Source organism: Trichosurus vulpecula, chromosome 9, assembly GCF_011100635.1.
Source record: "Trichosurus vulpecula isolate mTriVul1 chromosome 9, mTriVul1.pri, whole genome shotgun sequence".
NCBI classification, from domain to species: domain Eukaryota; kingdom Metazoa; phylum Chordata; class Mammalia; order Diprotodontia; family Phalangeridae; genus Trichosurus; species Trichosurus vulpecula.
The window spans coordinates 47,059,537-47,087,107 of record NC_050581.1 but is presented as its reverse complement, the minus strand read 5'-3'; the positions used below and the strand labels follow the sequence as shown (position 1 = coordinate 47,087,107).

General features: G+C 34.6%; 1 protein-coding gene across 1 annotated transcript in view; it reads left to right on the top strand.

The window, feature by feature from the left end:
* PARN (poly(A)-specific ribonuclease) overlaps positions 1-27,571 on the top strand; it is a 186,176-nt gene that overhangs the window by 37,123 nt on the left and 121,482 nt on the right. Inside the window, exons 14-19 of the mRNA XM_036738871.1 lie at positions 1,465-1,508; positions 3,082-3,124; positions 3,542-3,617; positions 6,475-6,585; positions 6,910-6,979; positions 26,501-26,556. Of these exons, the coding sequence (XP_036594766.1) occupies positions 1,465-1,508; positions 3,082-3,124; positions 3,542-3,617; positions 6,475-6,585; positions 6,910-6,979; positions 26,501-26,556 (400 nt within the window). The remainder of the gene's footprint in view (positions 1-1,464; positions 1,509-3,081; positions 3,125-3,541; positions 3,618-6,474; positions 6,586-6,909; positions 6,980-26,500; positions 26,557-27,571) is intronic.

Genomic DNA, 27,571 nt, shown 5'->3' with positions numbered 1-27,571 from the left:
AGATGTTGCAAAGGTGAAATTGAAAGGCCTTGTGTAACGGATTGGATATGGGGTGAGGGTAATTCTGGAATTCAAGATGGCTTCTAGGTTACTAGCCTGAGGGACCAGGAGGATGGTGTTCTTTGCAGTAAAGGGAAGGTAGGAGGAGGAAGGAGGGTTTAGAGCGAAAGATAATGAGTTCTCTTTTGGACATGTTGAGTTTAGTTGTCTGCTTGACATCTAGTTTGCAATATCTGAAGGGCAGTTGGAGAGCGGAGATAGGAGGTTGACAGAGAGCTTGCTGGAGAAATGTCCAATGTTAGCCCTAGACTACTAGTGTTGCTTTAGTAATTGTCAGGGTAGCTCGAATAGTTGGAGATAATGTTTTTACGTGGCTGACTTTAACAAGTATCTTAAAGAGGTATTTGAATGCTTACTAAATGCTTATCCTGCTTTTTATTATGTCTTTGCTGAATGATACAAACTTATTATCTTAATGTACTTGTCCTTACATAAAGGCACAAGGTGTTACCTCCTACTAGAATCAGGTTTCTTGGTCACATGGAAGTGTCTAGAATGAATGAATAAATAAAGCATTTACAGAGCACTTACTGTGTTCAAAGTGTTGTGCCAAGTGCTCAGGATATAAATAGAAAAGTAAGACAGTCCTTCTTCTCAGGGAGCTCACATTCTAACGGGAAGACAATACTTGTAGAAGGTTTCAATTGCAAGTCAGATGAAGAGGTGCCATGGTCCTCAGTGTGCAGCAGCAAAGCGAATGTTAATGTCTTTTCTTTAATGTCATCTCCACTGATACAATCATACCAATTTCTGATGTTAAACTATTTGACAAAGATTTTGACAGTAAGAACTTTCTTTTCTGGGTCTTCAGTAGCTATAGCAATAGCCCTTGCAGGAGCAGGTGCCAGGCTGAATCTCCACAGGGGACGTTTCCCAGGATGACTACAGGCATTCGACCAGAGCATTGTTATTCCTTAGGTTCTTGGGTCGAGCATCCTGGGCTGTCTTCATCAGTGTTTGAGGGGAGAATTGTGGTCAAGGGTGGTGGTTGGACTGGCCTGTCACATGTGGCTTCCTGTCCTTTCCTCAGGATGCTTTGCTACTTTAGCTATGGGCCTATAGAAGTATAGAACCTTAAGAATTTTTTCAAAAACAGCATATTTTTATATAATTAGTTCAGTAGTTTTTCATTGATACTATTATTTTGTAAACACACATTGTTCGAATTTTGAGTTTTCAAAGGCTCTTATGAAATAAAATCTCCAAGAGAAATAGATTTTAAAGTTGTTTAAAGCGACTTTCTGAGGTGCCACAGTTCGTTTGGAATGTTTCTGGAAATATTCCCACAGAAAAGACAAAGCCCTGTGTTGTTTCTGGATATTGGGTTTTTCATATTGAACATAATTGTTTTTGAATATAGAATGTGTCAATCTAGCTATAATGAGTTGATACTTTTTATTTTAGGACTTAAATGAATTTAAGGAGGTAACAACATGTGTCTTCCCCAGGTAAGCTTTCTTTTCACTGTCTCTCATATGAAAAAGCATTTGCAACAAATATATTATATTTGGGGATGTACTATATGTGTACTGGACTGTGAGCTGGAAGAATAGATTGATAGACTCTTATCCCTTCTGGGTTATTTATTGATGGTTTCAAAATTTTAGCTTTGTGATTATTTATTTTTGGAATTCCTATTTTAAGAATTCTCAAAATAAACGTGTGTTGGCACTGAATCCAGGGTGCAAGAGAGTATATTGTCTTTTTCTCTTTCTTTGATCTCTTTGAAGTCTGGATATACTGAGTCAAAGGGTATTCACAATTAGGGGACTTTTTGAGCGTGGCATTAGGTATTTCCAAAATAGTTGAACTAGTTCACAACTCTTATCAACAATGCATTTGGGTGCCTGCTTTCTCATAGCCCCTCCCAACAATATAATTGCCTTTTTTCCTCATATTTGCCAATTTCCATTTTTCTACTTATTAATGATTTGGAGCAATTTTTATATTGCTATTCATAGCTTAAGTGTCTTCCTTTGAAAACTGCCTGTTCATAGCTTTTGAGCATTTATCAAATGAGGAATGCCCCTCATTTCTTCTACATTCCAGTGATGTCTTTATATATCTTGGAAAATGAGAACTTTGTCAGAGACTTTTGCCACAAAGATTTTTTCACAATAACTATTTCCCTTCTACTTTTGACTATATTGATTTAGTTTGTGCAAAAGTTTTTAGATTTTATGTAATCATTATTGTCTTTTATTTTCTGTGATCCTCTTTATCCATTGTTTTGTCATGAGTTCTTTGAATTGTCCATTTTATCTCTTACTTCCATGCCTTTGCCCCATGCTTGGAAAATGTTCCCTCTTCTATTCTCCTTCTTGGAGTCCTTATCCTTAATTCAAAGTTCAAAACCTACCTCACAGAGTTGTTATGAAGATCAGATGAGATGATATATTTAAAGTACTTAGCACAGTGCCTGGCACATTAAACCCTTTTCCAGCCCCTACCCCTGATTCCCCATCTGCCACCTTTGCTGATCCTCCTATGTATAAGTCTTCTCTCCCTCATCAAATCATCTTGTATTTACATATATGTATAAATATTGTATCTCTTAGTGTAGTATAAGTTCTTTAAGGGCAGGAACTTTTTTTATTTTGTCTTTCTTTGTATCATTAGCTCTTAGAATGGTGCTTTGCACGTAACAGACACCTAATGCATGTTTGTTGAATTAACTTAGATTGAATCATTATACTCTGCATTTTTGGTAGAAGAGGAGCATGTCAATTCACTGCTAGAAGTAACACTACAGAGGCAGAGCTCTTCCAACAAATACCTGTTTGTATTGCTACCATGAACTATTTAGTAAAATAAAGTAAAATTTCTAACATATTTATATTCACATAATAGGAATACACCTTTTAATCTGAAGATTAGATAAAGTGTTCTCTTAAATGCATTTGGCAACACTAGCCTTTTTTTTTAAAGATTTTGAAAGGATCATATCCAAATAAGTAATAAATTAATTTTTTTGGTATTCAATTACATTTTGTTTTCATTTTGACCATTTTTAAATTTTAGGTTACTGGATACTAAACTGATGGCAAGCACGCAACCTTTTAAGGTAATTTCCAAATATGAGCTATTATTGCCAATTTCTCACAATTTTCCTGTTTAAAAAAACTGATAGATACCTTTTGTAACTGAGGTATTTTTGTAACCATTTGACATTTTTCAAGTGCCTATCATATACTTGAAATGATTGTGTATTGTGGCAAAGGCATAGTTTTGCCATACCATTACTCACTACAGTATTGTAGAAATAGGCTCATCCAGAAAAGATCTGTTTTGATTATATCTGTATCTGACATACTAAATATAAAACCTGCCTGCTTAGCATATTTAGTAAACTTTGACAGCTGTGAGTGTCACTAAAGGACATAAGGTGGCAGTACTCATCATATTTAGTAGTTAACTATCATCAAATATAGTTATCCAATACAATACATAATAATTGCTAATTCTTTGTTTCTCATTTCAGGATATTATTAACAACACATCCCTTGCAGAACTGGAAAAGCGATTAAAAGAGGCACCATTCAACCCCCCTAAAGTTGGTAAGAGTTTAAGGAAAAAAAATGAAGCCATTTGATTATGAATTAATAAACAAGTGATGTATAATAGACATAACTGATTCCATAATGAATGGAAGTTGTCATTGAGTTTGCTACCTAATAACCAACATTGTATTGCTGGTTTCTGATTAACCATGTCAGTATCCTCTTTAGATGTGTTTTTAGTTGGATAGCTTGATCATCGAGGAGCAAAGTGATTCAAATTTATATATCATCACTTGACACTGGTGGCATTTTTCCAAAAATTAAAGGGATTTTTTTTTCCCTCCAGAGTGAATCCTTCTAATGTAAAGAGATAACTGTTTATGGTTAAGCACCAACACCACAATTTTTTATGCCCTTGGCAAGTTTGAGAACTGTGTCTCTAGACTGAGAGGAATGGAAATCCCCATACCCTCTGTTAACTTGGTATGGGAGTGGAAGCAGGGCAAGTAATCTAGGTGGCAGTTGAGAAAACTGAACATAACAAGGAATACTTCCAGATTGAAAAATATTTGGTCTTACTACATTTGATCTATATACCCTGTGCTCAGTTTTTTTATCTCTTTCCAAACTGTATACATAATTTGTTTACATTGACCTAATTGCGTCATTGTTATGTGTTCCAGAGATATTTTATTAGATTCCTCTAGATTTAACTGAAAATTTCTAGTCATCAATTATAGACTGATGCTTTATAACTTTCCAAGCACAGTCTCTTCAATCATCCCAGGTTATAGTTAATTGTTTTTCTTTCTGGGTAATTAGCCCAAGGGAAAGGGGATAAAAGAAAGAAGGAAATTTAAATCATGCCTAATGTGTGTGTGAATGTGAGTGAAAGAGAGCTGGTGGGAGATTTAAGGAATTAAGTTATGTAGATAGGGAACATTTTTTTTAATTTTTTTTTAATTTAAATTTATTTATTTAACATATTTAGTTTTCAGCATTGATTTTCACAAGAGTTTGAATTACAAATTTTCTCCCCATTTCTACCCTCCCCCCCACTCCAAGATGACATATATTCTGGTTGCCCTGTTCCCCAGTCAGCCCTCCCCTCTATCACCCCACTCCCCTCAAATACCCTTTTCCCTTCCTTTCTTGTAGGGCAAGATAAATTTCTACGCCCCATTGCCTGTGTATCTTATTTTCTAGTTGCATGCAAAAACTTTTTTTTTTGTTTTTTTGTTTTTGAACATCTGTTTTTAAAACTTTGAGTTCCAAATTCTCTCCCCTCTTCCCTTCTCACCTACCCTCCCTAAGAAGTCAAGCCATTCAACATAGGCCACATGTGTATCAATTATGTATAACCCTTCCACAATACTCATGTTGTGAAAGACTAACTATATTTTGCTCCTTCCCAACCCATCCCCCTTTATTGAATTTTCTCCCTTGACCCTGTCCCCTTTTCAAAGTGTTTGTTTTTGATTACCTCCACCCCCATCTGCCCTCCCCTCCATCATCCCCCCCCCCTTTTATTTTTTTTTATCTTCCTCCCTCTTCTTTCCTGTGAGGTAAGATACCCAATTGAGTATGTATGGTATTCCCTCCTCAGGCCAAATCTGATGAGAGCAAGGTTCACTCATTCCCCCCTCACCTGCCCTCTCCCCTCCTCCCACAGAACTGCTTCCTCTTGCCACCTTTATGTGAGATAATCCACCCCATTCTATCTCTCCCTATCACCCTCTCTCAGTATGTTGCTCTCTCATCCCTTAATTTGATTTTATTTCTTTTAGATATCTTCAATAGGGAACATTTTTAAAAAGACAAAAGTTTCAGGCTTAAAGTATTCTTATTTATTATCTTTTTGTGGTTAGGAAATTCTCTGATGAACATCATATTGATGTAAAAATCCTTTTTTTAAACCATTACTTACATTCATTACTTGATTTTAATATTGTAGCTTTTATCTTAAATGATCAAGGGAACACTGTACTGATTTGTCAAACTCCGTTATATCTGTTTTTGTTTATGATTTTGTGCTTACATATTGGAACTTCACTATGCCTCTTTTCACAGTATAAGGCAGGATTGTCTCAGGTAGACTTCATCCAGATAGGTTTAACTACTCCCTTCTTCCTCACGTCTCTCAACTCCAGGATAACTAACTATAATAAAATAGTAAAAGCTCTTTGAGTTGGCCTTCTCATTAAGATAGTTCCATAGAGTGGACCCTGAGGACATAACATTATTCTGAGGATTTGGTGTATTTTTGGATTCAATTGTGCTTTCGCATTTTGTTGCTTACACTTGGAGATATAGTACAGAAAATGTTCTGAGCCTGAGTCATTAGTCTTTAACTTTTCAGCAAGTTCAGTCCTGTTAGATTGGGTTCTACTTGTTAATGTAATCTCTTTAAGAAATACTTTCATGAATTTGGAATGGTTTCAGAAATAGAATTTTTGTCCTTAGAGTGCTTATTGGTTGGTGGTATCAGAAATTTGGCTTCTAGTTTGGGGAGGGCAAGTTTTGCAGCTCGTAAGGTATTTATTAATCATTAAAATCAGGTGAAGGTATACTTTCTGAGTTATAAGGCTTATAAAACTGAAATACTTGAAAATTAGACACTCTAAAATCTTTGATGCTTGATAAAGTTAATATTATTGTGTAGAAAAGGCATTTGACATTGTTAGGGATAGCAGCTCTCATAAGGAATCATATTAGCCTTATCAAAGTAAGTCTTGGACTATGGGAGAAATAGAAAATATTTAAATTACTGAAGTAATTTTTCAAGACATTATTTTATGGCCACATAGGTTATCTCCGTGGAGATTATTAACAGAATGAAGTTCAGTGTACAAAGGAGGCATCATTATATTTCATGATACCCTTGGGAAAACCTTTTTTTCTTCTTTCCTTTTAGAAAGTGCAGAAGGATTTCCAAGTTATGATACTGCATCTGAACAGCTCCACGAAGCAGGCTATGATGCATACATTACAGGACTGTGTTTCATCTCCATGGCTAATTTTCTAGGTACTTTATACATGTCAATATCAAGAATTCACATAATTGGGGTGGGGGTAAAACTTACCTGTCCACTTTTTCCTATGACCCACTCATTTGGAGGTGGGAGGGTATATGAGGTGGAAGTCAGAGTAGAAAGGGAAGCTCTGTGGGAGAACTTCTGAGCAGGGAATGGAGTAATTTTCCCTCCCTAAGCACTTCAGACAATGTGGAAGTTGGTTATTGAGTACTTTCATACCTTACCAAACTTGTTTGTTGATTTATATATTTTTACCTGAATTTTCAGACCTCATATACACAATGATTTATCATATCCTGCCTTTTTTTCATTAGGTTCTTTTCTCAGTCCTCCAAAAATTCATGTGTCTGCCAGATCAAAACTGATTGAACCTTTTTTTAACAAGTAAGTGACCCATGGGTCCCAGTGCAGAAATTATCTGACATAAATAAGAGTGGGTTTAAGAGTGGAAAGTAAATGGTCTGTTGATCAGGGATGATTTTTGAGGGGAATTTATTTTTTGGATAAAGTAATTGCTTATCTGGGGCAATCAAGTTATTTTTTTAAAATGATAAGATAAGCTTTTGGGGTCATTTTAAACTTAGCTAGTAAGCTTATTAAATAAATTGGTAAAAAAAAAAGAAAGATAATTCCAAAAATGCAATGCTATTCTTAAAGATAAAAGCATAATTAAAGCTTTTTATATTTAACTTGATCATTTCCAATTAAAGTATTTTTGTTTTGTAGTTCCACTTAATCCCTAAGTTGATTAGATGAAAAATTAACTAATATTAATGTCACTTGAATAAAACATTGATTTTTAGAAGATGTTCTATATTTAAGCTACATTTAAGAGAACATGTAGAAAAATTCCATGGACTTTCTTTTATAATTTTTCAAATACAATCATAGTAAAATCCCACTAATTTGTCCTAATTGGAAGAAAGTCATTGAGTTCTAAAAAGGACTGGAGTTATGAAACTTTTTCAAAGAATTGTGATTTTATTACTTTCAAATGCTATGCTAGTCCAAGGGTTGAGAACCTTTTCATGTTGGAAGACCACATTAATATTTAGCTGTAAATCAAATAAGGCTGCATTCTAGAAACTTCAGTTAGATATGCTTAAAATATACATAATTTTGTAAAAATCTAACTACTATATACTTAATAATTTCAAAAAAACGAAAGCTATTTGTTAAAGTTAACTAACCTTTTAATTACTGTGTTGGGTCTGCTTTTTGTTGGAAAGCATTGGAATATTTGGTTGCAGCATGGAGGTCTGCAGTTTCAGTTGACCCTCTAGATGGGTATCAGTCATTTGTGACCTTAAGGGTGTCTTGATTTGGGTGAGGTAGGAGAATGTATATTTGCAGCAATAAGTGGTTGAAAAGCAAGAAAGCATTTTTTCAGGCATGTTGCCAAAGGCATGAGTATTCTATTGCATTTTTCCGTATTTCAGTCGGATCTTTCTTAGCATCAAACAATGACTTTAGAATGTCATCTACTGAGAGCTCATTCAGTTTCATCTGTAGTTCTTTAGGTGTGTTGTTGGTGATATCAACTAGGTGAGGCTGAAATGCTAATTTGAATATGATGTCATGATTTTCAAAGTCAGTGAAACTTTCAGTGTATTCTCCAATTCATATAACAGCTGTAACAGCTGCACATTCTTCAAATGATTTGCATAGATCATCCTGCTCATTAATGACCCTTTCTAACTGGAGAAAATGTTCATCTGAAATTTTCTTTTGAAGAGGAAGTGTTTTGAAAAAAGAGAGCTCTTTTGGAAATGCTTGGATTTGAGGCCACATATCATACATAGACTTAATTTTACCTTGCAAAGAAATATTCAGGTCATTTTGATTTGACATGATATCATGCAGAAATGCAGCATTCCTACAGAAATCTTCTTACAATAAGTCACATTGCTGATTCTGTTCTTCATAAAATTTAACTATCTATTCTCGCAGAGATAAAACTTTGGCTACCACCTGTCCCTGTGATAGCCAGCGCCCTTTAGAATGATATGGCAAATCCACACTGAACACTTCATCATTCAACTTTAGCATGTTACGAATATGACAATGCCATGTTACATTTGCACAAATATAGTTAACGATACTTAGAACTTGTTGTAAAGTGTTGCTTAAAATAGTAGCTTTGGCATAGAGATTTTGCTGTTGCAAGATACAATGAAAAGAAATGAGAGCATATGGTTTTGTTAATGTTTTTTTTATTTGTACAATAAACGCTTCATGTTTTCCTGTCATGGAAGGTTCACTGTCTGTACATACGCTCACTAAATTTACTTACTTCATGACATTTATTTTTTTCTCTTTCTTTATTAGTTAACTTTATTTTTAGTTTTCAACATTCATTTTCATAAGTTTTAAATTTTCTCCCCTTCCCTTTCCTCTCGCTCCCCAAGATGGCCTGCAATCTGACGTAGGCTCTACATGTACATTCCTATTAAACATTTTCACATTAGTCATGACATTTATCTTGAAAGTTGTTGAACATAGCTATTCCCGGTGTTCTGGTCTCAAGAGTGCCCACAGTGAGTAACCCTTTGGAGCAAAGAAAATATTCTACTATGACCCAAATGAAGTATAAAGCCTGTGCTGAGTCAGTAGTATCAGCTGATTGATCCAAAGTGATTGAACAATATATATTTTCCTTTTGAAGTATTGCATGAAGTTGTTCTGTTAGGTTGAAGGCTAATTCATGCTGCCGATCAGTTATGTTTCTCCTTGAAAGAGGCAGTTGTTTGTACTTTGAAATGTTATCGGGGTTTAAGCATCCTACAACTTCAACAGTGCATTCTTTCACAATTTCTACATCACTGAACAGCTTCCTTTTTTTCCTGAGCATATAAGCTACTTTATAAGTTGCTTTCAGTGGCATTATTTTCAGGTCTTATTGCTGCTTGAAAGAATTGTCTTTGCTTTTGCTTTTCATCTTTTAATTTCTGCAGTATAACCTTTCATGCCTCTTCCTCTAATCTAAAATATTTGTGGTCCTTATGAGTGTTATAATGCTGATGAGCATTGAATTTCTTTAATGTTGATATTGCAATTCCCAGTTCTCCTTTCTTCCTTCAGTGTTCTCTTGGTTTTCTTTGACATGATTGGCTGTTAAGCAGACAGAATTTAAAAATACTGTTGAGTTGTGCAACTCTTCACAAATTGAACTCAAACAGAAACAAAAAACGCTATTGTCAAAAGCTGATAAAGGATTGGCTTACTTGGTCCCCATAAACTAAATAATTAGCGTAGTAGCTGTCAATTTAGCCCTTATGGCTTACTAATGTTCTAATTGTGCCATTCAATCTCGAAGGATTATTTTGTTGAAACTTTATTCTTTGGGATTTTAAATGTGTTTGTTTAAAAAAAATAAAATATAAAAGATGAACAAAAATGTATTAATGAAAATAAAATTATTTGTTCTGTAAAATTTGGATTCAGTCAAAAGGCTGTACTTAAGGACCCTAGAAGGCCGCATGTGTCTTCAAGGCCACGGGCTCCTCACTCCTGTGCTAGCCCATTTGATTAGAACTTACCACTAATGAAGTTAAGGTTATAGTTTTGGTCCTTGAATGACCTGCTTAGGTTTGGTCTGATGTCATGGTCACAGACTTACTTATGGCTGTCTTACAAATGTGCACTGTTTATGCTAGTATAGACTGCTGAAAAAATGTGATTTAAACAACACAAACCCATAACTAGGACTAGGAAGAATAAGGAAAAATATATATCTTTCTCACCTTGACATCACTTTTAATATATTAAGCATGGCATGTTACATAGATGGATAAGAATAATTTATAATTACAAACTTAGCGTAAATGCTTTACCTACAAAAGCTAAACATTTCTATTGTTTATACTTTTATTCTGCAAACTCCCTTTTCCACAGATAATGAAGAGTAGACAGAATCATCATAGATTCTGAATTTGTATAGCAAAGGGAAGAAGAATAAATATCCCAAAAGACAAGGACTGTTATCTGTTATTTTATGTTGCTTATACTATAGTGATTGCCATATTGTGCTTTTAAAACAGTTTAATTAGCAGGTAGGATGACAGCATATTCTATAAAAGGAACCATTAAGTAATTTCTTGAGCTTTAATGTCAGCCATCTTATAGTTTTGCTTTTATTTAACTTTTATTTTATAATAGTTCTCAGTAGAAAAATAGCTTTTATTAGTTTTTAAAACATTGCAGTAAGTCCCTGTGAATGTGGTAAATATATAACATCTGCTTTACATGCTAAATTTATGTCCATGTCAGCCATGTATACAGATATATCAAAAGAGAAAGCTTAGTTCTAAATCGTATTCCTGCCTTAAAGACTTGCAATACATTTAATTTGGCTTAATGTCGTGGCACATATGGTCAAAGAAACTAACTATATGCAGACAATTTTATTGTAATAAAAAACGATTAACTTGGTGAGAATTTTGCTAAATGTAGAAGGGTACAAAAAGTGATTGTTTGAAAAGGTTCATGGGGAAACCCTCTCTGAAATCTCTCCATGAAGCCTTGCTTAACCTGTATAATTTCTCATTGTTTTTTTTCCCCTTTATTGTAAGACATTCTTTTTTTCTGAGACATTTGAAAGTCAACCAGTGCTTGAAATGCGAAGTAGTAAACCAGATTTGTCATACTGCACTAGCAAAAGATGATCATGTACAGTTAATCGTTCTTAACCTGTTTAGATAGGGAGAAATACAAATGATTTGGGGTACACTTTGTTTTATGTTGTTATTGACCTTATCCTAATTGATGTAACATTTCCTCTTAAATACAGGTATAATTTCTGTCTTTAAAATCTGGATGGTACCATTTATTAAACTGTCTCTTCGAGGAAAAATGCTCATCAATCATTGCAAGTTCTTCATGCACATCTGTGTTTTTTGTTATTTTATGGATATATAAATTTTTATTGATATGAATAAATTCTTTGGGTATATATATTTGTATAAGTAAATATGAAATTTACTAAACACATATTCTTTACACCATTTGAGTGGCTAGCAGAGAGCACAAGTGTATAAATATTATTTTGTTCTTCTTGGGCCAGACTTTTGTATTTTAAAAGTAAATAAATATGGCTTCCCTTGCTGTTCCCCATTCTTACCTCCACCCAAAACAAAACACAAAACTTCAAACCTACCTTATTTACCATTATCTCAAATTAGCATTCTTATTTGTCTTTATTAGTGATCCCTTCTGGGAATTTTAAGTAACTGGAGTTTAGGCAATGTGTGGAGACTGAATATGGATTAGAAGGGCTTTTTGACTCTCACATTTCTAGAAAGATGGCATTTTATCCTGAGAGTTTATTGCCTTGCACCATTTTACTTTTGGTACCAAGCATCTTCCACATGAAGTCCTTGTTTTGTTTGACTTTTTGAGGGCAGGGTAAAAGAGTGTTATATTTTAGTTATTGAAGTGAAGTTCAAGCTACTCCTAATGGTAGGGTTATTTTTAATAACATTTCCTCTTGTTTATCTTGGAGGCTTTTGTAATATGGAAAAGATTTACTCTCTTTTATAGCCTTGGTCAGTTTTCATCAGTATGTAGGAAAAATAGACTTAAAGCAGATCCTTTGGAAAGATCCTTTTAGTCTGGAACAGGCTAAAAATATTCTTTGCTTTCATATTTCATTGTACCATAGAAAGTACAAAATCACATTCCTGTCTCATTTTTATGAGGAATAATCTTTTTTTTTTCAGTAGGAATTTCTTTGGGACACTTTGAATCTTGGTCATGGAATTGTAGATAGCCTTTTATCAGCTTATTTTTGAGAAAATTGTGCTTTGTTGCTCTAGTTCTTAAAAAATTAGTGGAGCAGAATGTCAAGAGCACTGGGTGTGGAGTCAGGAGATTGGGGCTTGGGTCCCAGCTTTGCTGCTGACTGAATGTAATTAGCAGGACTTTGGAGGAAGTCACATCGCCATTTTGATCTTCAGTTGCCTAAACTGAATAAGGGAGTAAGATGCTCTCCAAGATCCTGTCTAGTTCTAATATGCCACGAGTCTATGAATGAGACAGCTGACTTTTGTATGTATAGTTTAAAAAAAATTTCTGTATTTGCCTCATGTAGTTTTTGTTTTATATTGTTGTTGCTACAGCTGTGCTGCCTGAGATGAGGTCACTTTATTTCTTTTTCATGGTTTGAGGGCTTTGGACCAGTAGAGATGCAGAGGACTAAGAAGCCACAAGTAAGATAGTAAAGCTTAGAGCGGATGCAAGGAAACAAGGAGGAATGGTTGTACATTAAATATGATATGATATTATAGGATAAAGATTATTTTTGTTGAAACTGAAGAAAAGTCATGCTGGAAGAATTTGATTTACATGGCACATGATAGGATGATTTGTGGTGAATTATAACTTGGTAATGATAATAATATGTGGAATCAACTTGGTTGTGAACAATGAAGTGGAGTTAAACTTACAGTGCAATTTATAGCACGTGAGTAATATTTCTTCTCATTCAGACAGTACCTCACTATTTAAATTGATATGTATGTAATGGCGGAATCTAAGATTACTGTGATCTGGAACATTTTTCAAAGTGTCATTTTTAAAATTAATGCAATTCAGGAAGTTTTGGAGAATTATTTAATTTCATGTATTAATGTTGAATTTAGGGGAAACATTTTTGGTGCCTGAATCCTATTCTCTGAAAAGAAGTTGAGGGATTTCTTTCTTTGTCTTCTTTGCCTTCATATCATTAACACCAACAAAAACTTGGAGCTACTTTGTCCTACATGAGTATGTGCTGATGAGAATTAGAAGACTCCTACTAGTAGCAGGCTTGTAACACAGTGAAAAGAGCCCTGGAATTGGAGTGAGAGCTTGATTTCAAGTCTGGCTTTGGTATTTAATAGCTCTAAGACCCTGGGGAATTTTATACCCTCTATCAACATCAGTCTGGAGATAAATCAGAGATAATAATACACGGGGTTATTGTTAGGAAAACATTTTGTACACCTCAAAGCCTTATATAAATGGGAGGTATTAAGAGAATGAGTGTTGAGGAACCATAATGAATATACATTCTTCAAGTGGGGAGCTGTGCTTGATAACATTTAACTGTAAATCTCTCTCTTACTGGAAAATCTCCTTAAAGCTATTTAGTATTTGCATGCTCATTCTGATGAGGAACAGACCCTGACTAAAAATAAATTAATATTAGAAAAATGAACAATATAAAACATTTTTTTTGAAAAATTACATAATAATGCTTTCTACTGGTAAATAAAGATTAGATCAGAGGAACTTTTTAGGTGTTTAGTATTGAGACTATTTCATATTCAAAACATTCCTTCGTAAAAGCACATTTTCTTATTACTGAGCAATTATTAACTCTTTGGATGTTGTTACTGTAGGGTATAGCTTCTATCCCGTGAAGAAGTTGAGAGCTCCCTGTTTGACATCTTTTTTGTAGGTTTTATTGATGTGAAAATATGACAGTATATATAGTGAGGAAAAAGAGATGACAGCTACCATCCATGCTGCACAGAAGTGATGATGTGACTTGCCCAAAGTCACATTGTTTTTAGGGAAGCCAGGTATCTACTTTCCCCATTCCCTTTATAATTTGAAGAAATGCAGAACTAAGAGCCAGAAGAATTCTCCTTCACTTGACCTTTTTATTCCCTTACTCTTTAAATGTGCTTTGGTATTTAGTTTTAGCCATTGACAAAAAATTCAACTTATGGTTGACTTCATGCCTGTATTTTCGTTCTGTATATGCCTCACACCATCCTGTATTTGAGATGCACAGCTATTGCTTTGACTAACATTACCCAATCTGATTTAGTTATGGAGCAATGGGGCAAGTATTGACAAATTTATAAACTGGTTCAAGGGACTGTGTTGGTATGTAAAATCTTTGAACTAAAGGGGAGGCCATAGGGATTTTAGTGCAAAACAGAGGAAATTAAGTTTCTTTTCATACCTAAAACTGGCAGATACAGTCACTATTATTGATACGTAATTTCCATGTTTAATATTTTAGTGAGAAGAATATCACTAATGTTTTCTCATGAAATACCTTTCCTGTTTATATCATATAAAATGCAGTTAGGGAAATGCTTATTTAGACCAGTCCACTATAGTATTTTTTTTAAAACATCCTTACTAAGCTTAATTCAAACACCACTTCCTAAATGAGGTCTTTTCTCATCCTAGCTGCTAATGCCTCCTTCCATGCAATTTACTGTGTATTTATCTTGTATATATGTGTATATGCATATGTTGTATTTCCTCAGAGAAGGAAAGCTCCTTAGGGGCAGAAGCCGTTTGATTTTTGTCTTTGCATCCCCAGTGTCTGTTACAGAGCCTGACACATAGTAGTAGTAATAAATACTAGTATTTGTAAATACATGTAATTAATAAATACTTTTTGACTGAAGGAGAAAAGAAGATTTTTAACCACTGTTTGTCAGCTGTTCGTATTAGCCACCTTGTTTTGTTTCAGGCATCTCAGTGTGTCAGAAGCGCACATCTTGTCCTTGTACTCTAAAAACCCTTAATTATCTTAAGTTTAAGTGAAGTGAATAGTGAAATATAGGGACTGCCTTGCAGTCAGAAAGACTGGAGACAAGGCACTTATGTGCCAGAACTAGGTAACTCTCTAAGGACTTAAGTCATGGGTAATTTGTGGCTCTGCATAAGGAGGGAATTTCCATATCATGAGTTCCTTATATGCATGAAATTATGGATCTAGTTCCTTTCCTTTTTCTCATCTGCCCCTTCCCTTTGAAAGATGTATAAATCTTTAGGCACATAAACTCTCATATTTTCAGTTATTGGATAAAGAATTCTTAAGTTTACCTGTATAACAGTTTTGTACTGGTTTGTAACTTTTATATTGTTATAGATTTAAGGCAAGTCATAAGTATTTAGTGCTGTCACTGGGGAAGTCAGAGGGACTGTCTCGTTTTTCTTGTCAGTTGATGCCACACATAAGCTTTTTGGTGTAATTGTGTATCTTTGGGTAGCGCTTTGTGTGTTGACAGGAGGAGGAAGAGCTGAAGGGAAATAGCTGAAGTGCTCGACTCCTATAAAGTCTCCTTTCAGAAGAGCAACTCAGCAAGGTTCTTGAGAGAACACTTCGTGGCAATCTGTATTTTACTTTAAAAGATCTCAACGCAAAATTGAATTATGAGGGAGAAACAATCTGCCTTTATGTTGTTTGCAGTTTTTTAGGATTGGGGGAAGTTGTGTAAGTTGTGAGGAAATAAGAGAATGGCAGCTTGATCTTCTCCTTCAGCTTATTATCTGAAGTTAGCATATAAAGCTGAAGCAGTGCTTTTCAAGTACCATCTTCCAGGACCCTTTGGTGGTCACTGCAGGGAGAGTTCTGGAGAAGATGAAGACAGAGGCAAGATAGGAGAAAGCAGCAAGCTGATAGCATTCACCCACAACATGGCTGTAGAAGCAAATGGCCCCAGAATTTAAGGGTGGTAGTTTAATTCTCTTTTAATGGTGGCAGCACCAGGGAACTAGATGAATCACCATCCTTTTAAAATGTAACTTAAGCCATGGGGAGTTATAATTCAGCCTTCTTTTAAGCTCCATCAAATCAGCTGCCATACACATTCTTTTCCAGATAAAATGAGCAGACACTTTAAAAATGAAGTCCATTTTGGGAGTCTGCAAAAATACGCAAAGGTGTATTCAAAGGCAAGTACTTTGGTGAGTCGTCTTCTAGACAAGTTCAAGGAAACAGTAAGCCTGTTGAATTTGTTACCCCTCCATACCGTATGCATCGGTCCTACATATATTTATTGAAGCTGCTTCCTCTTCCTTGTGCCCATTTGCCTTTTTCTCTCATTGCGCCAAACCACCAGCCCAACGCTCCTCGAGCATCACCTTAGTACAGGTACTTCAAGAGTAATTTACAAGTAGAGACTGCCATGAGGCAGAGAGAAGGGGGAGGAGAGTATTGCTTATTAATTTATTTTCTGGCTTGTCTGACTTCCTTATTCTGTCCTGATTTTTTAAACTATGTCTGAATCAGTACTGGTTTTCAAGAAACCATCAGCAAAGGGTTTATCTTAGGTTGTTATCTGTTGTCCTGCATTAACTGTTCTTAATTACCAAAAAGTCTTGATTTTAAATAAGCTAGGCTTGTGTTTGAGGGTTAGTCTATGTGAGAAACCTTAAATGGCACTCCCCTGAACTCATCCTAGAGCCCTGGCACCGTCAACAATACTGACACTTAGAAAGCAGTATGAGACTGTCCAAACACCAAGCTGTCATGATGTGGTGAAGATGCTTTTATTACTTTACAAAAATTTCTCTTCAGTGTAAGTATTGACTTAATATGTTTACTTTAATTCTGCCTTGTTTGGAAAAATAATATCAACCCACACATCCATATTTTAGCAGCTTGTCCTCTCCATTAGGGGGAGATTAGCAGTGAAATGCATGAAAGCAGACTTGCCTTGTATTCACTGTGCATAAGCTGCTCAATGCTATAAGCAAGAAGATGAGTAGCTGTTTTTAAGGGTCCGTTGTTATCCTGTATTAAGGAGCAACAGTCTCAAAAACAGAGAAATTCATTCCAGGAACTTATTTGTTTGTATTTAAAGAAAGGTAATTTTTGTTTTCACAAACTACTTAACTGGTGGGTTTTCAGAGTTCTTAGTGACTTAACTATCTTGAGCAATCATTGTGTTTAGTTTACTTTATATTTGAAAAGCTAAATGCGCTCCAAGACCTACAGATATTACCTCCTCTAAATGGCCACTTCAACATTTTTGTTCCTGTATATTCTAGATATAATTTGATGTGGTTCATTCGGTGAATGCTCTTCAAATGAGTTTTCATCCCATTGGTGTTGGTAATGCTCCATCTCTGTTCAGAGGGAAGCACATGAATTGACCCTGGGAGACAAATGTCAGGCAACATTCTCTTTGTCTAAAGAGCAAGTGACTTGATTGAAAATTGTGTCCCCAACTGACTAGAATTAAAATGATTCTAAAATAACTCTCTTCTGTGCTTTCTACTTGTATTTTGTACAGAAGCATTACTGAGCATTCAAAATAAATAGTCTGTTTTGGGACACATTTCTGCTTGCCTTTTTCCCCCTGACGATAAAATTAGTTTTTCATAGCCCATAAATATGTATAATGATGAGTCTTAGCATACAAGCTTCTTATGCAGTGCTTTTGCTGCTGTGGCCTGGAGGAAATACCAAGACTATTTGCAAGTACAGTAGACCCGGTGAATCGTTAAATGTTTCAATTTTCAGTTGAAAGGCACATAGTGAAGCTAAGCTCTAAATTAATTCTTCACTAAAATTGCATTGAGATTAGATTTTACTCAATAGCTCTATCTGCTAGTTTTCATTGGGGTGAGAGAAGCACTATTTCACTTGAAAATATATCTGTAATGCTGTGTATGTGATCTCTTGAGGAGGAGTTTATTGGAAAGAAGAGCATATAGTTTTGATGACAGCAGGTAAAATGAAATCTACATTTTGACCTGGTATATGAAGTAAATAGCATTTTGACAGAAAGATTGAGAATTTTAAATGACTTGAGATTTTGTTTTGTCAAAGAAATCAAAATAAGTTTTCTTTTTTGTGAAAACACACAGCTGATTAAAGGTCTCATATTAGATTCTGCGTATTAAAGGATCTCCTGATCAGCTCTTAAGTTTATGATTCTATCACACTTTGCTTCTCTGGTTTAATGATTCTGTGACTTCTTGATGGTGATCATTACATTTGAGTTCAGGTCACTGGAAAGACTTGATTCATGTGCCTCTTTAATTTTGTAGCATACACTTCACAACACACTTGGAAAGACTACTCTTTTGAATTGTGGCTATAGCTAATCGGATTTCCTGCCTATTGCTCCATCCTAACTTGCCTCTTAGCTGCCTGAAGCCTTTCCTTAGAGAAAACTTGCTCATAGGTAGGTTTTAGGATGGTTCTGCCACAGTTTCCTCGCAGACAATTGTGCTACATTATTTGAAACTAAATTAGTCTGTTTTTAAAATATCTCTCTGCTCACCTTTTCAGTTGTTACTGTGCTTCGGATAGCTGGTTTGTCAGCTAACCACTGCTTGGGGATTCCTTTGTCACGTAGTCTTTTTATATAGACAAAATTGTGCTTTGATAACCATTGCTTCAGCATTCTGTAGTGGAAAAAGCGTTGCACTTGGAGTCAGGAGAAATCTGGGTTTGAATCTTGGCCTCTAGCCGGTCAACCTCATCAAGCTCAAGGTTGCTCATTTGTAAAATAGAGATAATACATTCCCCACCCACCTTAAAGGAGTGCTTTTTAAAGAGGTGCTGTGTAAACCTTAAAGCAAAATAGACATGTGAGACATAGACATTTTCTTCAGATGGAGGATGGGTTTTGTTCTTGATTGCATTCTTAATGTTATTCTTCCATTGCTCTTGTATTGAGTCTCTCAAGGAAATAGATCAAGACTCCACATAGAAGTCATGGAAGGTTTGGAATATGAGGTCAGACAGGTTAGACACTGCCATTTCTTTGTAGTTTTTGGTTGGTTACTTTCTGTTCAGCATTACCATACTCCAATCACACAAAATAGTGTCCCAAAAGTCTTAATACAGTTTAGTGGATTTTAAGGTTAATTGAGTAAAAATATTGAAATTTTTAAAATTAAAATTCAGCATAACCACTGTCTTGTACTATATGTACATGCCCATTCCAGATTTTTGCTTTATAAAAACTTTGATTGACTTCTGCTCAGTGACTGAAAGGATTGCATTTGTAATCCTAGCCTTAATATTATCCAAAGAACAAGGGTTTGATGTATACATTTTACTTTTGACATGATTGCACAAGAAGAATTCTAATGGAGATTGATCTAGTAACTGAAGTGGCTGAATAAGAGGACCTTTTCTACTGAGCCACTGGTTCGAGAAAAAATCATGCATAAATTTTCTCACATATAATGTATAATAACAGCTGCTTTGCCTTGCTAAAATTAAAATTAAAAATTCATGAAATATATGTAACAGAAGTTTAAATAATTAAACTTTTAATGAAAGTTTGTAAAATTGGTACTTAGGAAGTTATTAAAGCTTAAAACTACACCAAGACTTTTGGGATACGCTGTATCTATAAACCTTGTATTTGCATTGATTTCTTTCTTTTTTTTCATGAAAATGAGAGAATCATTGTAGAGCATGCTTCCTTAATAGCTGATTGTAGTAGTAATTTGTATTTTAGTAATTTTGTAGTAATTTTAGTAATTTGATGATTAAAATCTTTGATTGTCTATAGGGTTTCCTTGTTGTATGTGCACCCAAAATCATCTTTAACTTTTTTTTTGTTAGTTTGTAGAGTTAAGTAGACTTTGCACAGCATTCCAGAATAACCAATATGATTTCTTCTAGGTATACTTGAGTAGCAGAGTCCCGTTAGGAACGTAGACTCAGAGTTATAAGGAATTTCAGAGGTCACCTGTTGTAAGCACATCATTTTTAAAGACAAACAGCTGAGGCCCAGAGAGGTTTAAGTATCTTGCCAATGGTCACAAATGGGGCAAAACACAGAGCTGGAATTTAGACCCAGGTGCTTTGACTCCATATGCATCATTTTTCTGTCCTTGAATATAGCTACATAAAATAGGTGACAAAATGTCTTTTGGTAATTCTTTTATATTCATCAGGTCATAGCAAATGGCATAGCAAATCAGTCAGTAAACTTTTATTAAGCACCTACTGTGTTCCAGGCACTGTGCTAAGCAGTGGAGATAAAAAAAGAGGTGAAAGACAGTTTCTGCCCTCAAGGAGCTTATAATCAAACGGGGGAGAAAAAAATACAAACAGATATATACATAGAGGAAATAATAAATAGAAAATAATAGAGGGAATGGACTAGGATTAAGAGGGAATAGGAAAAAGCTTCTTGTAAAAGATGGGATTTTAGTTGGAACTTAAGGAAGGCATCTAGGTGGCACAGTGGGTAGAGTGCTGGGCCTGGAGTTGGGAAGACTCATCTTCTTGAGTTCAAATATGACCTCAGATTTGTGTGTGACCCTGGGCAAGTCATTTAACCCTGATTGCCTTAGTTTCTTCATCTGTAAAATGAGCCAGAGAAGGAAATGGTGAACTACTCCAGTGTCTCTCCCAAAAAACCCTCAATGAGGTCACAAAGAGTGGGATATGACTGAAAACAATTAAATAACAAAAGGAAGCAAGGGAGTTGAGTAATTGGTGCAGAGGAGGAGAGAGCATTTCAGCCATGAGGGACAGCCAGAGAGAATACCTGTAACTGAGAGGTGGAGTGTCTTATTCGTGGAATTGCCAGGAGGTTCCTTGATGGCTACTCAGAGTTTCCACACCAACACTCGTCTGATGAGTGAACCCCCAAAGCAAAATGCTAACCTCCAAGTATATATATGCTTCTTCAGGGTCAGAGGGTGTCACAACCATGAGACTCAAACCCATGTGACCTAGGCCTTCCTGTGACTTAAGCAGGTCATCAAAGACTCCCGATTCAATCAAAGACTATTGATTGAAACAAAGGCAAGACTCAAAGGCACTTGATTGTCTTAGTGCTGAGAAGCACTCCAAAACAAAAGACAACAAAAAGTCCCACTTTACTTGCCATTACACTCCCTCCCCTCTTCGTAAAATGGTAAGCAATTTGATATGTTATATATGTGCAATCATGTAAAACATTTCTATATTAATCATGTTGTGAAAGAAGAAACAGAACAAAAGGGAAAAATACATGAGAAAAGTAAAGAAAGTAAAAATAATATGCTTCGATCTGCATTCAGAGCCCTATCAGCTCTTTCTGTGGATGTGGATAGCATTTTCCGTCACGAGTCCTTTGTAATTGTCTTGGATCATTGTACTGTTAAGAAGAGCTAAGTTAACATAGTTGATCATCACACAATGTGGCTGTTACCGTGTATAATGTTCTCCTGGTTCTGCTCACTTCACTCAGCCTCAGTTCATACAAGTGTTTCCAAGTTTTCTGAAATCTGTCTGCTCTTTGTTTCTTGTAGCACAGTAGTATTCCATTACATTCATTTACCACAGCTTGTTCATCTATTCCCCAGTTGATGGGCATCCCCTCAATTTCCAGTTCTTGGCCACCACAAAAATTGCTGCTATAAACATTTTTGTGCATGCCAGTCATTTTCTCTTTTTTCTGATCTCTTTGGGATACGGGCCTAGTAGTGCTATTGCTGGATCAAAGGCTATGCACAGTTTGATTGCCCTTAGGTCATAGTTCCAAATTGTTCTCCAGGATGATTGGATCAATTTACAACTCTATCAACAGTGCATTAGTATCCCAATTTTCCTACTTTGGCTAATATATTTATCATTTTTCCTTTCTGTCATATTAGCCAATCTGATCGGTGTGAAGTGGTACCTCAGAGTTGTTTTAATTTGCATTTGGAGAGAGCAGTTTTGGTAGAGTGATAAAGTTAGAAGCTAAATTGTCAGGGATTAAGAAGAGAGTGATAGGGGAGAAAGTGGAGGCACCTATTACAGAAGACCTTTTCAAGGAGTTTAGCCACCAAGGGCAAAAGAGAGGACAGTAGTTGTCCAGGATGGAAGGATCAAGTGAGGGTTTTTTCCAGGATGGGGGAGCCAGTGGCATGTTTGTAAGACAGAAAGGAATGAACCATTAGACAGGGAGAGATTAAAAATAAGTGAGAGAGTGAGGATGACAAATAGGATAATATATTGGAGGAGGATGGAATGAGATCACTTGAACAAGTGGATGGGATAGCTTTGGTAAGGAGTAAGACCACCTCATTATGTGAGACAGTAGTGAAGGAAGAGATAATGACAGAAGGTATCATCTTTGTTGTTAATGTCAAACAAATGCTAAATAAATGTTAAAATATTCATGAAAAGAGACAGGAATTACATTAAGGTTCTAAGAAGAGGATTTTTCTTGACTTTTTTGTCTACACTTCTATGGCCACATAGCACCATCACAGAAATAAGAATGAGGTTTTGTAGAATTGTTGGTTTGAGTGAATATCTTTTGATATCTAAAGATGAAAGACATTCTAATTATTCTTAGTTCACAGTGAAGGAATAGCTTTTCTCATATACATACCAAAATTTTTGCTTGTTTACGGGTTTCCCTGTTTTTGCTTAAAATTTAATGGCATGTAAGGTGATTTCTTTGTAAAGTGTTTTAGCTTCTCATTTCAGAGAATCATTGTAGGCCCTATGACAGCTAGCCCGTGTGTAGTATACATTCACTTAAAGGGTTTTATTAAAATTTCAAAGACCACACATTTTTTCCAGCATAATGGTCTGCAAGTAGCATTTTACAAGGAAGATGACAGTTTACTGGGAGGAATTTGCCTTGGTTTGTATTCCCAGAAGCAAAGCTGCAAATACAAGAGTTCATTTTACAGTCTCATGACTCATTCAACATATTGTTGGCTGCCAAATTATATGCAGTGTGGGCTTTCATTGTTTTGACATGGTTTGAGTCCATTGTCCAATGTCCAAAACCAAATCACCAGATCAGAGGCTTAGGAAAAAGTTAAGAAAAGGTATTAATAAATTGTACATAAGGACTTTCTATTTGATTGAAATAATAAGTAGACAATGCTGTTTGGATAGTTTTTTGTCATTTGGGTATTTCGACTGGAAATTAATTTTAATTCAAAAAATTTTATATACAGTAGAAATAATTTGCCTGTAGGCTGTAATATTTTGACTGTCAAGGAGGAGAGAGTGATTAACCATGTCAAAGGCTATAATGAAATCAAGGAGAATAAGGATTGAAAAAAGTCCTTTGGATTTGGTAACTAAGAGTTTACTGGTAACTTTGAAGAGAGACATTTCATTGGAATGATAAAGTTGGAAGCCATGTTGTAAGAGCTTAAGAAGAGACTGAAAGTGGAGGCAGCTATTGTAGATGGTCTTCCATCAAAGACACTTGGCACAGAAAATAAATTTACATTGTTTCTATAAATAACCCCTATTAATGAGATTAATCCAGGAAGAGCTTTTAAAATATTAGATCATAGACCATATACATATGTAGGCTCACTGGAAAGATTGCACAAGTTTTCCACATAAAGTACTAGGTAAGCCTGTAATTAAAAATAACAAACGAAAAGGAATCCTTTGTTAATGCATTTTCAATAAAATTATTTCCCTTTAAACTCATTTTCTTCCTTTACTGAATGAGACAATATAGACAATATTGATAGAGGGGAAAATCTTAGTAATTAAAATTAAGGACAGTAAGAATTAATGAAAATTTTCAGCTGTACCATTTCACTGTTTTCCAGTTTTACAAACCAAAACAATTAACATGCTTTCTAAGTAGAGATACTAGCGAACTTTCAATAGGATTAAATGAGTCGTTTATTATTAGTTATTAGCAACATAATACATTGGCTATAGTGCTAAATAAAATCTAAAAAAAATCCTCTTAGGTGGATTAAATATGGCTCCTATATAAATTTGTTCACACTTGAGTTACTTAACAAATCCCTTTTTTGATAAATTGTACAAAAGTGAGGAAAAACAGTTCATTTTAATTATTACAAATTCTAAATTATCATTTTAGTAATTTCCCTATAATAATTACAAAATGTTATACAGTTTGAAAAATTAGTTTAAATTTGACTTTTGTCTCATCTCCAATTAATTACTAAGCCAAACTAGATAAACACTAGCCTGGGATATCATTTATTAATAATGTCATACTTTCAAATGTGTTCTGGAAAGTTGCCTATTAACTGAAATTTTAGATATTAAAATTTTTTTTTAAAAAGCTTACACTGATCATGTCAAAGGTCATCCAAGAGATCATAGATTAAGAGCTGGAAGCAACCCTGGATTCTATTACCCTTATTTTATATATGAGGAAACTGAGGCTCAGAGAGGTTAAATGACTTACCCAGGTTTAATAACTTGAGCACCGTTGAGTAATCATGTAATAATCTGAGGTAGTATTTGAATTCAAGGCATCTTGACTTCAAGTCCTCTTATGTACTACACCCATCTAGCTGCCATTTTGAGTCTCAATCTTTAATTGGAAACTATTTCTAGCACTTTAGGTTTTCATAACCTTCATTGTCTCTTGAATCTAAGTTAATTAATAATAATTATTGCTTGGTGACCACAATAGGAAAACTATTTAAATGTTAAAACTACTATTTACTACAATTTTTTTGTTAAATCAATTATTGTTCTTTCATTTATCTCTTCCTTGTTCTTGTAATCTTATATTTTAATGCTTTTTCCTTTTCCAGGAATGTATTTCTCAAAGAATGTAATTTTACTTAGACATTTAGGTTCCTAAACCTATAAAAAGAGGATTCACTAGAATTGATGGATTAATCTCTGAGTTCTCCAGATGGAGAATTGACACTATGAATTTTTATGGTACAATAGAATATTGAGACCTCTCAGTTATTTATAAGAATGATTTCCCAAGTTCTGAGTTTGAATTAACTCCTTCAGTCTAATTCTTAGGTGTTAGGATTAATTTATTAAATAAAAGGCATCTTGAAACATCAGCACATTTTTAAAAAAATAAGAAGATAGACTCTTAACCAGTAGATCAGGACCATGAAGTTGTATTATAGGTGAGAAATTATTTTAAAAAATAAAACCATTTTAATAGTTAAAGATTTTACTGTCATGGGTAGTGTTTTTGGCTTCTTTGAGCAACATGTTTATTTCTCCTCTTAGTGCTATTGCTTGTTAAATAGATCACTAACTCTTGAGTAATGAGTAGAAATGAGCCTTTAATTGCAAGATAATGACAATAGTCTAATACAAGACTTATTCCAAGAATAAAGTAGTTTTTAATTGATTATTAAAAAGTAGCAGTTCTTCAAAATGTTAATTGAGTAAATCAAATTTTGAAAGTCAGTAAAAACAAAATCACTTTTAGTGAAGAGAAGAGAGAATTTGGAGGGTTAGGAGAGAAGTGAATAATTTACAACAGTGATTTACATTGAGAGAAGTAGCGCAAGAATCATAATCAAGGAAGGACATGCATAAAAAGTAAAATAAGCAAACAAGTCATTTTGAGAATGAAGGATAAAATGCATATAGCATGAGTGTTACTTAGTATCCAAGAAATATTAAAAAGCAGAGAGGAAATCCTTCAGTGCATTGGATATATCTACTGTGGAGGATTTATGGAAATACATGGATAGGAACGTCAAGACGAGAAGCACTGGATAAATTATAATTTATGCTGGTAGAAGTGACTATACAACAGACATCATGAATATTTAAATATAAAATTTATCATTGATATTTTAAGGGCCTCTTCATTTAAGAAACAAAAATCGAAACCTTTTTATAATTAGCTCCTATCTTACTTTATTATTCAAAGTCAGAAAAAGTCATTGTTTAGGATGGATGAATGAATAAAGCATTTGCTTTGCTTAACTGTGCTAAGTACTGGGAATTCAAAGAGGGAAAGGAAGACAAACTCTGCTCTCCCTGAGCTCATGTTCTAATGAGGAGACAACACAAGGTTTCAGCTGTAAGTCCCATAGTTCTTAGGATAACAGTGTCAAAGCAGATATTAATTCCCCTTTAATATCATTTGTACTGATAAAATCATATAAGTTTCTGATGTTGAACTATTGGATAGTGTTTAAGGACTTAGGTGGCAAGAACTTTCTTAGGTTATACTTGTTAATACTTGTATTGTTTCATCAAAGGCTAAATGTCTGTCTTTCTTTGTCATTTTAATGGTGCTTATTGATCTTTGTCAAAGCTCCTTTTCTATATGTAGTCACTAATTAGTCGAAGTTAGTATTTTGTCTTATATAGATGGTATTTAACTGTTGCTGAGATTTGTGAAATGTTGTTTCTGTTCAGAATATTTATAGAATCCTGTATTTCCTTCAAAATAAAATACAAGTTTGGCCATGACTATTTCTCCTTTCTTGTCACCTTAGGTTATTTCTTATGAGGGTCATGGATATCCCATATCTCAATTTGGAAGGACCAGACTGTAAGTGATTTTGATTTCTTTGAATTTGGAAAATTCAAAATGTGGTATTTAGGACTAGCTGATGAAATATCTCTTTAAAAAGCTCCTGATTCATTTCAGAGTGGACAATGATTCTATTGTTAGTGTAACTAAATTAATAGGGCCCTTCAGCTTTGATTAATTCCTACTTATATTTATTTTCCATTGCTTATATGATTTGAAGTTTCTTTTTCATATGCTTTCTAAAGTGTTTATTTCAACTAGAATTCTGATTTCATGATTTCCTTCAGATTTTTATGAGTAGTTCATAAAGAAAAATTAAACATTTGTTTCACTTATAGTTATTCGGTAAACTCAGTATTTCTTCCAGCATTATCTTTTAAAAACAAAACAAATGACTGCTAGTATTTTGAGATTTTTCTCCCATTAAAAAACCTATGAAAAAACATTATATTTAGAAGAAAAATGCTTATCATTTTTTTCTTTCTTCTGCCTGCCTGATTCATTATCCCCTTTTTTATTTCACTTAGATAATGTGCCTTAGAGGTGGAGAATTGAGGGACTTACATTTAAGCAAAACTGCTGCATATAGGTTGGGCAGTGAGTTATTCATTCTCCTTTAAACCAACATATGGAATGAACAGATTAAAATGAGAAGAAATGGTTCAGTTAAAGATCCTGAACAAAGGGATTTTTATATCTTTAAAAATAAAATTAGAGTTACAAGGAAGTTTTGTAAAAAGAAAGAATATTCTAGCATAAGGATTCTGGGAGGTTCTCAGCAGTATAGATAGCCCGGTGGCACAGTGGATAGAGTGCTGGGCCTGTAGTCAGGAAGACCTGAGTTCAAATGTGGCCTCAGACACTTTCTAGCTGTGTGACCCTGGGCAATTCATTTAACTTCGGTTTGCTTAAGTTTCCTCATCTGTAAAATGATGATAATACTAGCATTCGTTTAATCCTTACTACTCCTAGGTAATTGTAAAGATCAAATGAGATAATTATAAAATGCTTCGCACGGTGCCTGTCACGTAGT